The sequence below is a fragment of the Saccopteryx leptura genome, chromosome X, assembly GCF_036850995.1.
Source record: "Saccopteryx leptura isolate mSacLep1 chromosome X, mSacLep1_pri_phased_curated, whole genome shotgun sequence".
Classification (NCBI taxonomy): Eukaryota; Metazoa; Chordata; class Mammalia; order Chiroptera; family Emballonuridae; genus Saccopteryx; species Saccopteryx leptura.
The window spans coordinates 43909874-43927470 of record NC_089516.1 but is presented as its reverse complement, the minus strand read 5'-3'; the positions used below and the strand labels follow the sequence as shown (position 1 = coordinate 43927470).

General features: G+C 44.6%; 1 protein-coding gene and 1 pseudogene across 1 annotated transcript; both read left to right on the top strand.

Annotated features, from left to right (window-relative positions):
* Positions 1-1299: 1299 nt before the first annotated feature.
* Positions 1300-15308, top strand: GLOD5 (glyoxalase domain containing 5). Its single transcript, XM_066357799.1, has 5 exons — positions 1300-1362; positions 4572-4709; positions 12388-12543; positions 14024-14192; positions 15274-15308. The coding sequence occupies exons 1-5, from the start codon at positions 1300-1302 to the stop codon at positions 15306-15308; spliced, it is 561 nt and encodes a 186-aa protein (XP_066213896.1).
* On the top strand, positions 10997-11922 carry LOC136385461 (calcyclin-binding protein-like; annotated as a pseudogene).
* Positions 15309-17597: the final 2289 nt, after the last annotated feature.

Genomic DNA, 17597 nt, shown 5'->3' with positions numbered 1-17597 from the left:
TCAGTGCCCGGAGCCAATGCATTCGAATCAATCGAGCCATGGCTGCAGGAGGGAAAGAGAGAGAGAGAGAAGGTGAAGGGTGGAGGAGCAGATGGCCACTTCTCCTGTGTGCCATGACCAGGAACCAAACCTGGGAATATACACATGCCAGGCCAACACTCTACCACTGAGCCAGCTGGCCAGGGCTGTTGAAACCTTTTAAACAAAGCTAGGTTCAAGTATCATTTGTATAACTCTTTATAAAGGAAAACCATGTGCTAAAAACAATGTCCATAGCACAGAGCATTTGTGTGTGTCAGGGGTGAGATAGCTAGAGTATGTCTAGGAACAAGAATCTCAAACTCATATGCCCAAGAGGCTGGACAGAGGGAGGTTAGCTCAGGGTAAGACAAACAGCAATGGGGTGGATGAACATTCCCCTGCCTTTCAGCATCAGAGGGTGAGAGTAGACTGAGGGATGAGTGAGCATGAAGAGGACCCCAAAATTCATACTCCAAAAGAATTCAAGATCATTGCACCCTGAGGCACAGAACACTTAATAGTCTAGAGTTCTTGGCCCTGAAACAGACCCATAATAAGTTATAGTGGTCATACTCTAACTCAGCATCTAACTTCACACCCTGGACACAGACTCCCAAACAGATCAGGGATCTCGCTGTTGACACAGCCCCCCCAAAGAGATCAGAGTCTTCACATCCTAGAATAGAGCCCCCCAATACTTAAAGATGAGTGGTTTTTCTGTCATTACAAAGGAATCCCTTACACATATGTACTTGTTATTCACAAACTGAATGTTTGTACCCCCAAACCCACATGTTGAAGCCCTACCCCCCAATGTGACGGTATGAGAACGTGGGGCCTTTGGGAGGTGACTAGTATGAGATGAAATCATAAGGGGGGGGCCTGGTGACAGGAGTAGTGCCCGATAAGAAGAGATCAGAAAGTTGGCCTTTTCTCTCTGCCATGCGAGGACACAGCAAGAAGGTGGCATTTACAAGCCAGGTAAAGAGCTGTCTCCAGAACCTGACCATACTGACACCCTGATATTGGATTTCTGGCCTCAAAAATTGTGAGAAAATAAATTTTGTTTTTTAAGCCGCCCAGGCTGTAGTCTAAGACACACCTTAAGCTTTTGGTTTCAAGGTCCTGAGTTTTACATGAGAGTCCTCGTACTCGCACTGCCAACCTCTGTCTCCGCTGGCAGTCCTGTCCGCGGCCCTCCCATTCCTGCCCCTTGGTCTCCAGGCACTGAGCCAGAAGGTTGTCTGGAGGTCCCAGAGCAAGGACATGTAGCCTGAAATGTTGTGCCATCTGCTCTCCAGGCCGCCAGCCAGGATGTGGGGCAGGGCTTCAGAGAATCAGGTGAACGGAGTGGCCCCTGGGGGCCTGGGGCACAGGTGTAGGCGCCAAGGCCGGGGCCCTCCCAGCACGGCCAGTAACCTGCTTCCCTTCTGTGTGGGCTATCTTGGTGTACTGACATCCATTTCCCCCTTTTCCTTTCTTTTTCTTCCTCTTTCAAAGACAAGCAGATGGCAGCAGAGGGACAGAGGAAGGCCTCGCTCTAACACGCGGTCGGCCATCAACATGTCTGCAGGAGTGGGCCTGGCCAAGGGCCGGCCGCTCTGTCCCCTCAGGGACGTTAGGACGGCGCCGTGTAGGGAGGGGCCAGGAAACAGCACCGACCTTGAGGTTTGCCATAAGAATTCCAGGCGCTCCTGGCACCTTGAAGGGGACCTTGAAAAAGACTTTGTAGAAAGATAGAGGCCTTCCCTGTGAAGGAAGCAGGAGGGAGGGCTTCATGGTCTGGGCACTCTATTATCAATACAAGGTTGTTGTGAGGAATAAAATGGACTCTTTTGTATAGTGCTTAGAACAAGGGACACAGTAAGCCTTATGTGATTATTCTGTCTTAATTGTCTTTTTATAAACCTGGCCTTGACAACCCTGAATGATTTGGTCCTTGTCTTACCCGCCTGCTCATGTCTGACTCACCCTTAGGTTTTAAGCCACACTAGCCTTCTTCCTGTTCCTTCAGAAAGCCACCCCTGCTCGTCCTTGAATTTGTAGAGATGGAGCTCCCATATACAAAACTGGATCTGGGGAGTGAATCTGAGATGGCGAGATACTGAAAAATGGGAGGAATTAGGTTTAGTTGATTTCCAAAAGACTATCAAAATTGAGGATGTGTCTGGCCTGTGGTGGCACAGTGGATAAAGCATTGACCTAGAACGCTGAGGTCACTCGTTCGAAGTTCTGGGCTTGTCCAGTCAAGGCACACATGACAAGAAATCAATGAACAACTACAGTGAAGCAGCCATGAGTTGATACTTCTTGCTCCCCCACCTCTCCCCCTCCTCTCTCTGTAAAACCAATAAATAAAATCTTTTTAAAAAATTGGGGATATGGCTAAGCAGTACTTAAGGAAAATCTACAGCTCTGAATCCATAGATTAGAAAAGTTGGTTCTTTTAACAGATTAATAAAATATTAGTAATTTCTGTTTTCTCTCAAGCATTTAAGAGAAAAAATTATTAATTACCAATACCAGGAATGAAAAGGCAGTGCTAATTACAGATCCTACAGATGATAACAGGTTAATAAGATTTTTTAAAATACGTGACTTTATTTCCAACGGAGCCCAAACATCACTCATTTTCTCATTCTACTGCCTCTGTGTCCCTGTGGATCCTCTGTCTTCACAAGGACAGCAAAGCTCAGCAGCTTTGATAATGCCTCCTCCACTCATGAAAATAGAACATAGTATTTTTTTAAGGTGAGGGCTCAGTGAAATCAATTGTTTAAAATTTAATAACTTGAATGGAATTTAACACTATGGAATGGAACATAAAAAATGGCAGGGTGGAATGGCATGAAATGGGAAGGAAAGGAATGGAAAGGAAGAGAAGGGAAATAAGGGAAGGGAAGGGAAGGGAAAGGAGGAGAGGGAAGGGAAGGGAAGGGAAGGGAAGGGAAGGGAAAGGAAAGGAAGAGAGGGAAGGGAAGGGAAGGGAAGGGAAGAGAGGGAAGAGAGGGAACGGAAGGGAAGGGAAGGGAAGGGAAAGGAAGGGAAGGGAAAGGAAGAGAGGGAAGGGAAGAGAGGGAAGGGAAGAGAAGGGGAGGGAAGGGAAGGGAAGAGAGGGAACAGAACAGAAGGGAAGGGAAGGGAAGGGAAGGGAAGAGAGGTAAGGAAAGGGAAGGGAAGGGAAAGGAAGAGAGAGGAGGGAAGGGAAGGGAAGGGAAGGGAAAGGATGAGAGGGAAGGGAAGGGAAAGGATGACAAGGAAGGGAAGGGAAGGGAAGGGAAGGGAAGGGAAGGGAAGGGAAGGGAAGGGAAGGGAAGGGAAGGGAAGGGAAGAGAAGGGAAGGGAAGGGAAAGTCAGTCTTTGTGCCAGGCACTGGACCTAATTGCTGTAGTAGATATCCACTAATTGAACAAATATTATTGAACATCTGCTAGTTGTTCGGGACACAGTGGGGAACAAAACAGAGAGAAATCTCTACCTTTACAAAGCTTATATTCTAATTAAGGAGAGATATTAGCATGTGCAAAAGGCCCTGAGACCAAAAGTACAAGGATGGCCCTTATGAGGAACAGGCAAAAAGGCAGCAACATGGCTTGGAGTTCAAGAGCAATGCATGAGGCTATAGAGATCGGGGGCCATGGTCGGGAGTCTGAACTTTAACAATGACTATGACAATATCATCATCATCATCAGCAGCAGCAGCTCTCATGTCACTTACTACCTGTCAGGCATTGTCCTAAGCCCTTAAATATAGAACTCTTTTTAAAAGTGTTTGCAACAGCCCTATAAGAAATAGATAAAGCCATGTCTGTTTTACAGAAGAGGAAATGAAGGCACAGAGAGGTTAATTAAATAGCAGTCTGGCTCCAGAGTCTGTTCTTTTAACCACTATACTCTGCCACCTATAATGCCAGACCACAGGCACCTTACAATCCTGTAGCAGATATAATATAAATATATACATTATTAAAGAATGCAAATCAAGTTAGACCTGATGGGAAGTATGCAGAGGGCAGGAAGTTGGAGAAAGGGGGTATGCCCTCCTACTGGGTGAGACGGTAGATTGTAAACACGCATGCCCAGAAACATTCTTTTCATCCGAGATGCCCCCTTCTTGTTTTGTCTTCTGTGATCGTAGCTGCGGCGTGGGAAAAGAGGGGATTGGGTGAAATTGGCCAACAGATGGCTTATACTCACAGCATTGGGCCTCTTCTTGCAAGAGATGAATTCTAGCTTGGGGAAAACAAGACAGGGTCTGGTCTTGGTCTCCACTCCCCTTCTCTCTACCTCTCTCCTTTTGGAAGGAGAAAGAATAAGAAAGCAGTGAAGGGTGCTCACAGCAGAAACATGGGCTCTTGGGAATCTATACATGGGCAATAAGATTCTACTAAAGTTTCCTCCCAGGACTTTCCCTTGAAATAGGGGTGAGGAGGAAATACAGGCATTGGGGAGGGGAGGTGAGGTAAGGACAAGGAAACAGGAAACTTACATGTGACCAGTAGCAATGTGATCTCTTCTGGTTTTTTGTTGTTGTTTTTTTTTTAAGTCAGTCCTGGAGGCACAGCAGTCAGACCGCATTCCCATGTCTTATCCATAGACTTGACCACATCGTGATGACAGTAAAGAGTATCAAAGACACCATCATGTTTTATTCCAACATTCTGGGCATGGAGATCATAGCATTCAAGGTAATTACTTACGCAAATACCAAACTGCAGGTAGAGTAAAATTTGATTATACTTAAAGAAATAACTTAAAAAACACACACACCGCAAGTCTGTGAGAAAAATTTAAATGATCAGTGAATGAGATTCCAAACTCTGAATACTGGAATTTCCAGAGAGAGAGAATGGAGAAATAGAGGGGAGGAAATTACCATACAAATGATTCAAGAGAAACTTCCAGTTTTTATATGGAAAGGGTTAACTGAATATTCAGTACACTGACACTTAGATGTGTTCCTTTTTACTTTTTATTGATTTTAGTGAGAGAGGCAGGGAGAAAGGGAGAGACAAACATCAATGTGTTCCTGCATGTGCCCTGACCAGGGTTCGAACCAGCAACCTCTGTGCTTAAGGATGACATTCTTAACCAACTGAGCTATCTGGCCAGAATTTTTTTTTTTAATTTATTGATTTTTAGAGAGAGGAGAGAGAGTGAAGAGCATCAACTCGTAGTTGCTTCACTTTAGTTGTTCATTGGTGGCTTCTCGTATGTGCCTCGACCGGGTGAGCCCACGGTTTTGAACCAGTGACCTCAGCACTCTGGGTTGACACTCTTTCCACTGTGCCACCAGAGGTCAGGACTCTTAGATGTGTTCTTATGAAACTGTAGAACATCAAAGTGAAAATGAAGATCCTAAGAACTTTCAGAAAGGTGCTTTTAAAAAGCAAAGTAGTTTAATTACAAAGGAAAAAAATATATACAGATATCAGATTGCCCAAGATTCACATCAGAGACTAGAAGACAATAAAAAAACACCTACAAAATTCTCAGGGAAAAATTTTCAACCTAAAATTCTATATGCAACCAAACTATTAATCAAGGTGAGGGTACAATAAAACATTCTTAGATATAAAAAGAATCAGAACTTTGGCCACTTGCTTTGAAAACTGAGATTCTGCTATATCAAAATAAGTCATCAAGCCGGGAATAAGAAAGACACAGTGAATTCCAAGGGGATTCCTGAAAGACACCTAGAGGATAATCGGTCCAATTTGGAACAGGAGAAAGAAAGTTACCAAGAAGGAGAGACCCCAGGAAGAAAAGAGGTTTCCAGAGATTGAATACTATCCTTGAAAATGTGAAACAACTTCAACATTGGGAGATGCAGAGAAAGCAGAAAGTATTATATCTTAAATTGAAAGGCCCATGGAATGGCAAACAGGATAAAAATTTTAAACCTAACACGGAACACTACGCACTAAAATAGAACTATGCAACATTGAACTGGATGTATACACAGCAAGATGGACAGGTCTTAGAAAGATCACGCTAAGTGAAAAATGAAGAAACAGAATCAGGTCTACAGCATGGTACCATTTATATAATATACACACATGAAATAATAATCCAGTCTTTACAATAACTTCTGAAAACCAAGCATCAAACACATTGTAATGGTTGACTGGGGTGGGGTCAGGAGTGGAGAACGGAGATAAAAAGAATAAATGCATAAAGAAAACAAGAAAGGGGCCTTGCACGGGCCAATAGTGATAATGAAGCATATGACGCCTCAACTCCCGGTACAGGGGTCCTCAGGTTAGGACACAGTTCCGTTCCTACAACAGTGATGTAACCCAAATTTTGGTGTAAGTCTATACACACCCTACCTAAGTCACTTACCTATCCTAACACAGTTGTAAAATCATAATCTAGAACAGGGGTCTCAAACTTGTGGCCCGCGGGCCGCATGCGGCCCGCCGAACAATTTTGTGCGGCCCGCAGACTAATCCACGAAGTTCAAAATATTTTGGATAAAATTAAGTAAGCCCAGGGGCCTACTTGTATTTTTTTATTTCTCTAGCATCCTAGCTAGATATTAGCTTAGTTAACAGCAGTTGTGATGCGAACTACAGTTTCTGGTCGTTTTGTGACACTGAGTAAACTGCATGTACGATTGTGCTTGTTGTACTGATTTTTTTTGTTTTCAACTGCAGTGAGAAAAGTGTTGCGTAACAGTTGCCTTTTGTTTTTTTTGTTTTTTTTTATTAAATTAATTTTTTTTAATTTTTTTTTTATTTTATTTATTCATTTTTAGAGAGGAGAGAGAGAGGGAGAGAGAGAGGGGGGAGGAGCTGGAAGCATCAACTCCCATATGTGCCTTGACCAGGCAAGCCCAGGGTTTCAAACCGGCGACCTCAGCATTTCCAGGTCGACGCTTTATCCACTGCACCACCACAGGTCAGGCAACAGTTGCCTTTTGTAGACCTAGTGCGGCCTGCCGCCGAACGGCTGTGATCTTGCTCTGCGGCCCACATGCTGAGTTGAGTTTGAGACCCCTGATCTAGAACATAAAAACACCACTAAGCCACAGAAAGGAAAAGGACATAAATGTACTGTACTGTATGTGTACTGTTGTAACAGAAAAATGACCAAAAAATGAGTGTAAAAAAATTCCTTACCTTTATTCCTGTGGTTGGCTTGCACACTGGAAGGCATTGCAAGGTGGGAGGGAGTGACCTCTCGGGAGGAGGGAGCTGGAGAGGCAGGAGAACCTGCAGAAGGTGCTGGAGATACTGGGTCAGGTGAGTCAGGATTGCCAAGGAACATGCAGGAGACGCTGGAGGTGATTCTACCTGTACTACAGGTATTTCATCTCGAGAAGAGGCTGATGTAGAGGGTACAGGATCTGTTGTGGGCCTCTCTTCCTTCTTAAAGAATTGTTCCAGGATAGTCTGGAAGGTTGATAACTTCTCTTCCAAAATCTGCCTATTGTATTGCAAGGCATCCATCCTTCTTTTTTTTGGTTATTTTCTGTTGGTTTCTTCAAGTACTTTTTTTTTTAACAGAGAGAGAGAGAGAGAGAGAGAGATAGATAGGGACAGACAGACAGGAATGGAGAGGGATAAGAAGCATCAATCATCAGTTTTTTGTTGTGACACCTTACTTGTTCATTGATTGCTTTCTCATATGTGCCTTGACCGTGGGGCTACAGCAGACCGAGTAACCCCTTGCTTGAGTCAGCGACCTTGGGTCCAAGCTGGTGAGCTTTGCTCAAACCAGATGAGCCCGCGCTCAAGCTGGTGACCTTGGGGTCTCGAACCTGGGTCCTCTGCATCCCAGTCCGACGTTCTATCCACTGCGCCGCCGCCTGGTCAGGCGCAAGGCATCCATAGCAGCTCTGTAGACCTTACTGAATCTGTCATCACTGGCGTCCTCAGCCTGAAATTTTGCCAACCCATCCTCTACCATAGAAAAACCTTCTGCCAAACCCTCGGTAGCAAATCTTTTGGGTTCTGGGGTTTCTCTCTCTTTCTCTTCAATCAGCTGCTTCTCCAGCTGAGTGAGGTCCTCAGCAGACAGCTCCTCTCCATGTGATGCCAGTAGCTCTGTGACGTCCTCAACCTCCACCTCCAGACTGAGCCGTTTACCCGTGGCAACAACCTTCTCTGTTACAGCCTCCACTGACTCCTCAAAGCCTTGGACGTCGTACACAAACCGGGACACAGTTTTTTCCACACACCATTTAAGTTTGTTCACCTCACTTCATCCCAGGAAAAAGCAATGTTTTGTACAGCATTGTAAATGTTATAAGACTTCCAAACTAGTTCACCCATGTAGTCTATATGTATGACGCTAATGGCATAAGCCAAAATACTCATGTCTCAATTTTTTAAAGTTTTTATGGGAGTGAGCATCATAGAAACATCCTATGTTGAGACTGTCGTAACCGAGGACCCCCTGTACTTGGACACACTGGAGTAAAATTTCATACATCTAAGATCGAAAATGTCTTAAAATTGCCTGACCAGGTGGTGGCGCAGTGGATAGAGCATTGGACTGGAATGCAGAGGACCCAGGTTCGAGACCCCGAGGTCGCCAGCTTGAGCGTGGGCTCATCTGGTTTGAGCAAAAGCTCACCAGCTTGGACCCAAGGTCGCTGGCTCAAGCAAGGGGTTACTCGGTCTGTTGAAGGCTCATGGTCAAGGCACATATGAGAAAGCAATCAAAGAACAACTAAGGTGTTGTAACGCGCAAGGAAAAACTGATGATTGATGCTTCTCATCTCTCTCCGTTCCAGTCTGTCTGTCCTTGTCTATCTCTCTCTCTGACTGACTCTCTGTCTCTGTAAAAAATAAAAATTAAAAATAAATTTTAAAAAATGTCTTAAAATTTGCAAGAGTGGAGGGTAAATGTATCATCTCCAGGAGAATAAAAAAACAGATTAATATCAGACTTCTTATTAGCAACACCAGATTCAGGAAGACAACAAAGCCACATATTTAAAAGGCTGTGGGAGCCTGACCGTTGGTGGTGCAGTGGAGAGAGCATTGACCTGGGACACTGAAGACTCAGGTTCAAAACCCCAAAGTCCCTGGTTCAACACTGTGAGGTCACTGGCTAGAACACTGTTTGTTGACTTGAGAATGGGCTTGCTGGCTTGAAGGTGGGATTTTTGACATGATCCAAAGACCACTGGCTTGAGTCCAGAGGTCGCTGGCTTGAAAGCTGGCTTGAGCCCAAGGTCAATGACTTGAGCCCCCCAATCAAGGCACATCTGAGAAGCAATCAATAAAAACAACTAAAGTGAAGCAACTATGAGTGGATGTTTCTCATCTCTCTCCTCCCCCTGCCCCTCTTCCTACTTCTCCCTCTCTCTTTCTCTCTCTCTCTCAAAAATAAAAAGACTATGGAAAAATAACTTGCAACCTCAAATTCTATACTCAGCCAAACTATCATTCAAGTATAAAAGTGAAATAAAGTGATTTTCTGATAGAGTGGGCATGGCATCAATCATAGTGATATAAAGGAAAGAATGTAAAAATGGCAAGAAATGGCAGAGGTTGAAAGTCACAGGAGAGGGAGGAAACATGAAGGGAAAGATAGTAGGGCCAGTAAGATACTAGCTCTAGTTCATCTAAAACATAAAGATACAAGTGTGTTATTTACATTGCCTGACCAGGTGGTGGCGCAGTGTCAGGTGGATAGAGTGTCAGCTTGGAATGCAAAAGACTCAGGTTTGAAACCCTGAGGTTGCTGGCTTGAGCACGGGCTCATCCACCTTTAGTGCGGGGTTACTGGCTTGAGCGTGGGAGCATAGACATGACCCTGTGGTCACTGGCTTGAAGCCCAAGGTTAAGACCAAGGTCACGGGCTTGAGTACAAGGTCACTGGCTTGAGCAAGGGGTCACTCACTGTGCTGTAGCCCCCGGTCAAGGTAAATATAAGAAAGCAATCAATGAACAACTGAAGTGCCACAACGAAAAATTGATGCTTCTCTTCCATTTCCCTTCCTATCCGTCCCTGTTTATCCATCTCTCTCTCTGTCTCTGTCTCTCTCTCACTAAAAAAATTAAATTAAAAAATATTATAATGGAACTGCCCTGGCCGGTGCACAGTGGAGAGTGTGTCATCCTGGAGCACCGGGGTGGCAGGGTCCATCCAGAGGGTTCCGGCTCGACCCTGAGGTCGTCGGTTGGAGCCCTGATCAGGGCATGTATGAGAAGAAATTGACGGCACAACTAAGTGGAACAATGAGTTGATGCTTCTCTCTCTCTCCCTTCCTCTCTCTCAAAAAAATGTATGTATGTGTATGTATATGTATATATGTGTGTATATATGTGTATATATGTGTGTGTATATATATATACATATGTGTATATGTATATATATGCGTGCACACACACACACACACACACACACACACACATATAAAGGAACCAAAAGAGAAACTAAACATGATGATAGGATTCTACTGAGAGGGATAGTAATGTGAATGAGCCAAATTTTCATTTATCATATCAGAGAGAGAATAGGGATGTCTAAAGTTGTTAAATCAAAAAATAGTGGCACATCAGTTAGGGACTGTGTCTGCAGGTGCACAGAAAACCCAACTAACAGTGTGTAAAGAAAATAGTTTTCTTTTTCTCGTATTTAACAACCAGTGAAGAGGCAGGCAGTTAGGGCTGGGGGAACTGGGAAGGAGGGAGTGAATGGGGAAAATGCCATCTCAGCGAGGCAGGAGGCTCCCAACAGCCCCACCCACAGCTCTGCTGACATCATTTGGGTTGTACAGTGTTTGAAGGGAGCCCTGGCTGGATAGCTAGCCTGGTTAAAGCATCCTGCCGACGACGCCACGCGCAGAGCTTGCCCTCCTCCCTTCCTGCCTCTCCCTCTAAAATCAATAAAATAAACATTAAAAAGGGAGAAATGTATATCAAGTAGGCAATTTGTTGTTTCTGCCATGGGTAGTATATACACATAGTATGTATTTGGAGATAAAAAAAATAATTTCCAAGGCGGGTCAAGTGTCGTGGAGCATTGGCTGTGCGTGCAGGCTGCGGGCGCCCGGAGTCGTGCGGGTGCGGCGCGTGCTCTTCATTCTCCCGCGGTGCTGCAGCTCGGGCCTCCCTGACGCAGCGCGAGCATGGCTTCAGCGGTGGAGGAGCTGCAGAAAGATCTGGAAGAGGTGAAGGCGCTGCTGGAGAAGGCCACCTGGAAGAGAGTGTGTGATGCCCTCCCAGCCAAGAAGGCCAGGATTGAGACAGAGATCAAGAACAAGGTGCAGCAGAAGCCTCAGAGGCAGGCAGAGCTGGACAGCGAGAAGCCCGCCGCTGTGGTCGCTCCCATCACCTCGGGCTACACGGTGAAGATCAGCAACTACGGGTGGGATCAGTCAGACAAGTTTGTGAAAATCTACATTACCTTAGCTGGAGTTCCTCAGGTCCCCAGTGAGAACGTGCAGGTGCTCTTCACAGAGCGGTCATTTGATCTCTTGGTAAAGAATCTAAATGGGAAGAGTTACTCCATGATTGTGAATAATCTCTTGAAACCCATCTCTGTGGAAGGCAGTTCAAAAAAAGTCAAGACAGATACAGTGATTATCTTATGTAGAAAGAAAACGGAAAACACACGGTGGGAGTACCTGACTCAGGTAGAAAAAGAGTGCAAGGAGAAAGAAAAGCCCTCCTATGACACTGAAACAGATCCTAGTGAGGGATTGATGAATGTTCTAAAGTAAATTGATGAAGATGGAGATGATGATATGAAGCGAACCATTAATAAAGCCTGGGTAGAGTCAAGAGAGGAGCAGGCCAAAGGAGAAACAGAGTTCTGAGACTTCAAAGTCCTTCTGGCAACTATGATGTGGAAATGTTGATGTTTCCAATAAGGACATTTGGTGAGCTGCCCAGATAAATTTAACAGATAATTTTACAGTCTTCTTCTAAGTAAAGGCAACGAATTCCACTGGAGCATTTATTTAAATGTGCTTAATAAACATTTCCTCTGAAAAAAAAAATAATTTCCAGAAAAAAAAACAAACATGTTAAAAGCAGTTGCCTCTAAGAAATGACACTGGGGTGGGGCATGGGGCTGCTGTTTTTTCATTAAGAACCCTGTTATTCTTTTTTATTTATTTATTTTAAATAGGAGAGAGAGAGAGAGAGAGAGAGAGAGAATGAATGAGGGAGAAGCAGGAATCATCAACTCATAGTAGTTGTTTCCCGTATGTGCCTGGACTGGACAAACTCAGGGTTTCGAATCAGCAACCTCAATGTTCCAGGTCAACGCTTGATGCACTGCACCACCACAGGTCAGGCCAATTCTTTCTTTTTGAAAAAACCTTGTTAGGGTAGGTAGTGGGGCTTTGCCTCACACTCATCTTGGGGGCTTAGCTCTAAGTTGTCTTCTCTCCTCAAATAGGGAGACAAGAAAGCATTGTGTTTTGGAGACCAGAAATTTAACCTTCATGAAGTGGGAAAGGAATTTGAGCCCAAAGCTGCTCACCCAATTCCTGGCTCCCGGGATATATGTCTGATCACAGGGACACCTTTGGAGGAAATGGTCCAGCACCCCAAGGTGAGTCAAACTTCCATTCCTTTTGAGAAAGCTGCTGCAGATGCAGTGAAAACAGGAGCATGACCCAGGGAGCTCCTCCTCAAACTTCAGGCAGAAGAGGTTTCCTTGCATCCAGATATGCCTTGTACAGAATTGTTTACTCGTTATTTTTATTGACATCATTTTTTCACATAAACAAATGTATTTTAAAAGGAAACTTTTACATTACCCTTGTAAAAAAAAATTGTACCTCAATTATCTTTACATACATACAGTTAGGTAAACAGAAAATGTTTGACCAAGTAATGAAAAACCCATTATATCTTGGCATAAAGGGAAGGTAACTGTAAAAACAAGCAGCTCTAAAAGCATCACAGTGTTATTTGATTGTAGCTGTTCGCATTCCCTGTGCTCTCTGGGCCTGTGGTTTGGCAAGTGGTTGAGGAGGTGCGGACTTGTTAGCCTCCACCAAGGGCTTTCTTCTTGGTATAATCAGGATTGAAGAGGAATAATTTCTAACTTGTTAGTATTTAATGTTGGTGTCCTGTGACATTTAAAATTCATGTAAAAGGGGCATTGGTTCTCCTGTTGGGGAACACAGATTGAGGTCTTGAATATATTTTGTGCAAATATCCTGGGCTCCTTTTTTGGAAAGTATCAGTGAAAAAGTCTTGCTTGCTCATCTCTCTCCCTTCCTGTCTGTCCCTATCTGTCCCTCTCACTGGCTCTCTGTCTCTGTCACCAAAAAAAAAAAAAAAAGAAGGAAAATAAAAATAAAAAAAAGAACAAGTGTTGCTTGGAAGTAAAGTGGGGAAAGCATAGGTGTTAAGAGTATGGACTTTAGCCTGACCAGGTGGTGGCGCAGTGGATAGAGCAACGGACTGGGACACAGAGGAGCCAGTTTAAAACCCAGAGGTTGCCGGATTGAGCGCAGGGTCAATGGCTTGCATGTGGGGATCATAGACATGACCCCATGGTCACTGGCTTGAGCCCAAAGGTCGCTGGCTTGAGCCCAAGGTCACTGGCTTGATCCCAAGGTCACTGGCTTGAGCAAGGGGTCACTCGGTCTGCTGTAGCCCCCATGGTCAAGGCCCATATGAGAAAGCAATCAATGAACAACTAAGGGGCTACAACAAAGAATTGATGCTTCTCAACTCTCTCCCTTCCTGTCTGTCTTTCCCTATCTGTTCCTTTCTCTGTCTCTCTCACTAAAAAAAAAAATAGTGTGGACTTGAACCTAGAGTGCCTGGGACTGAATTCTGACTCTGCCACTTACTAAATAATAGTAGACACTATTATCATCCTCATTTTACAGATGAGGAAACTGAGGTACAGGGCAGTTAGCTGCCCAAGGCCATACAGCTGGTATGTGGCTGGAGCAGAGGGAGGGGAGAATGGTAGATGGGTCAGAAAAATACAGGGGTCTTAAGCCACTATAAGGAATATTTGGTCTCACATGTGGAAGGTGATGAATGACTTTTGTCTTCTCCTCCTATTTTAGGCTTGTGATTTCCCCACTGAAGAGGGTCCAGTCCCCAGAACTGGGGCAAAAGGGCCCATTATATCCATCTACTTCCGAGACCCTGACAGAAACCTGATCAAGGTGTCCAACTATATGTCCCTGCGATTGAAGCTGGCTCTCCTCGGTCACAGGGACCAGCAGGACAGCTGTCAGAGGGAAGGGATGAGAGGATGGGATCAGAGAAGGTGAAGGGATTAGTGAAATTATATAAGGTCTACCGGAAAGTTCTGTCCGTTTTTGGAATAAAACAAAATGCAAATTTTTCTTACTGTCAATAAACTTTATTAAATAATATAATTGCCATTATTATTAATGATTTCTTGCCAGCGTGAGGACAATTTGTATATCCCATTTTTGAAAAATGTTTTATCTTTTGATGTGAAAAATTGAACCAGTGCTTGTTTGATATCTTCTTCATTTTTGAATTTTTTGCCCTTCAAAAAATTTTGTGCCTGACCTGTGGTGGTGCAGTGGATAAAGTATCGGCCTGGAATGCTGAAGTTGCCGGTTCAAAACCCTGGGCTTGCCTGGTCAAGGCATATATGGTAGCTGAAGCTTCCTGCTCCTCCCCCCTTCTTTCTCTCTCTCTCTCTCCTCTAAAATGAATAAATAAATAAAAAAAAACTTAAAAAAAATTAAAAAAAATTTTTTTTGTAAGGACAAAAACAAGTGATAGTCGGAGGGTGCTAAGTCCGGGGAATATGGTGGATGTGACAGACATCCTTCTGTAGCATTTCTTCCTTGTTGAAATTCGTAAAAATTACAGTGGCGCAAATGAACTTTATCAGTAGCCATGGGTACACTATCGCTTCACACATAAGACTTAATGTGAATCAACTTTATTTTCATTAATTTGCTATGTCAGTATGTATACATTAAGTGACAAAAATAGAGAGGCACACATGCGCCAAATAAACATGTGCTCACGTGTCGAAACTTGTTGTGATAGAAACGGACAGAACTTTCTGGTAGACCTTATATATACATAACACATAGATCCAGCTAACAGGACAGCAAATCCCAGAGGGAAGGGGGAGGGAGTTATGAGGAGGGGGCAGAGAGGGAAAAAAAGGGGACCCAGGGGTGGGGGTGAGGGAGTTATATTCAGCGGGACACTTGAATCCATGTAAACACAATAAGTTAAAATTAAATTAAATTTTTTTAAAAAAAGAAGGCGGCCCTCCTTCCTTTTGTTCCCTGCAATGTTTCCTGTTCCTTCCTTCCCCCAGGCCCTCACCCAGACCTGAAGGCCTCCGAGGGCTGATGACCTAGGCATTTCACACATCCTGCTGGGGGAACCTGAGATGGGTTTGGGCCCAAACCTACATGACTGAATGTTCTCCTTCTAACCCGCTTCAGTGAACTACTAACCTCTCAATTACTATGACCTTCCATTATATTGTCTCAGTGTTATGTACGGGTGTTTGTGTAGCACAGGGGTCCCCAAACTGCGGCCATTTATCTGGCCCCCGCCGCACTTCCGGAAGGGGCACCTCTTTCATTGGTGGTCAGTGAGAGAAGCACATTGACCATCTCATTAGCCAAAAGCAGGCCCATAGTTCCCATTGAAATACTGGTCAGTTTGTTGATTTAAATTGTTCTTTATTTTAAATATTGTATTTGTTCTCGTTTTGTTTTTTTTTACTTTAAAATAAGATATGGACCCTGGCCGTTTGGCTCAGCGGTAGAGCATCGGCCTGGCGTGCGGGGGACCCGGGTTCGATTCCCGGCCAGGGCACATAGGAGAAGCGCCCATTTGCTTCTCCACTCCCCTCCCTCCTTCCTCTCTGTCTCTCTCTTCCCCTCCCGCAGCCAAGGCTCCATTGGAGCAAAGATGGCCCGGGCGCTGGGGATGGCTCCTTGGCCTCTGCCCCAGGCGCTAGAGAGGCTCTGGTCCCGGCAGAGCGACGCCCGGAGGGGCAGAGCATCGCCCCCTGGTGGGCAGAGCGTCACCCCTGGTGGGCGTGCCAGGTGGATCCCGGTTGGGCGCATGCGGGAGTCTGTCTGACTGTCTCCCTGTTTCCAGCTTCAGAAAAATACAAAAAATAAAATAAAATAAAATAAGATATGTGCAGTGTGCATAAGGATTTGTTCATAGTTCTTTTTATGGTCCGGCCCTCCACTGGTCTAAGGGACAGTGAACTGGCCCCCTGTGTAAAAAGCTTGGGGACCCCTGCTCTAGCACATGAGGTCTCTGAGTTTTTGGGGGCCAGGGACTAAGGTACGACATTTCTGAGGACTAAATCCAGGATTAGGCCCTTGGGATTCATGGCCTCTGACAGATTTCTCATCCAGGAACCCATGCTTTTTTACCCTTTTTAGTATTTATTTTTATTGACTTTAAGAAATAGACAGAGGGAAAGGAGAGACACACCCAGAGAAAGAAAGAGAGAGAGAAACATCAATTTGTTGTTCCACCTATTTATGCATTCACTAGTTGATTCTTGTATGTGCCCGGGGATCAAACTTTCAACCTTGGCGTACTGGGATGATGCTTTAATCAACTGACCTAATTAGTCAGAGCCATTTTTTATGCTTTAGATTCGGCTCACTCCTTCCAGGTGCCGCCTGCTATCTCCTCCACCCTAGAGTTCTCACTGAACCCCAAGATCTCTATGATTTCCGTGGGACTTCAAGGACTAGCCCAGATGATACTACCTTATCTGGTGTCACCGCTAGGGGATGTGGCACTTTCTGTGTTTGGATCTGATAAGTCCGGACTCATTTCAATTGAGGCTCAGCTCCTGAAAGAGTATGGAACAAGGATAAATTTTCTTTGTTTCTGTTCCCCTGCACACACTACCACCCAATTCACTCACTCAGTTAATAAACATATATTGAGCACCTACTGTATACTTGGCCTTATTCCAGGCTTTGGAGAGATAGCATTGAACAGAAGAGATAAGCATATCCCTCAATATTTCTGGAGCTACTACTCTAGTGGGTGAGATACAAAATAAATGAAATTAAGTAAGGAAAATACTAAGTATGTTAGAGGATGAGAAATGCTTTGGAGAAAAGGAAAACATGGAAAAGAGGGAACGCTGATAAAAATCGCTGGAGCAGTTTCCGATGTGTAATAGGATGGTGAGGGGCAACCTCACTGAGGAGATATTTGAGCACAGACCTATAGAGATGAGGTGGAAGTCGCACTGATCGCTGGAAGAAGTGCATACCGGGCAGAGAGAGGAGCCAGTTCAAAGGCACTGAACTGTGAATGTGAGGAACAGCAGGGACCAATGAGGAGTCAGAGGAAACAGTGAGTGACAGAGACTGGACATGTTCACCAAGAAAGAAAATGTCAACTAGAGAAGAGGCCGAAAGACCTTTAGAGTTCTGAAACAAGGGGAGGAACCAGCAAATGGGGTAGGCATAGAGGGAAGGAAAGAATATAGCTTCCTGAATGAGTGATGGATAAAGGAGCATGTATGAGTCTCTTGAGGTAGGAGAGTCCCTCATCTTGTGGACTCTGGTCTCTAAACAGTCCCCACCAAAATGGTAATTCAGTCAGGCCCCATGAGTGAACCCCAAGGAAGCCCTAAAAATGCTGGGA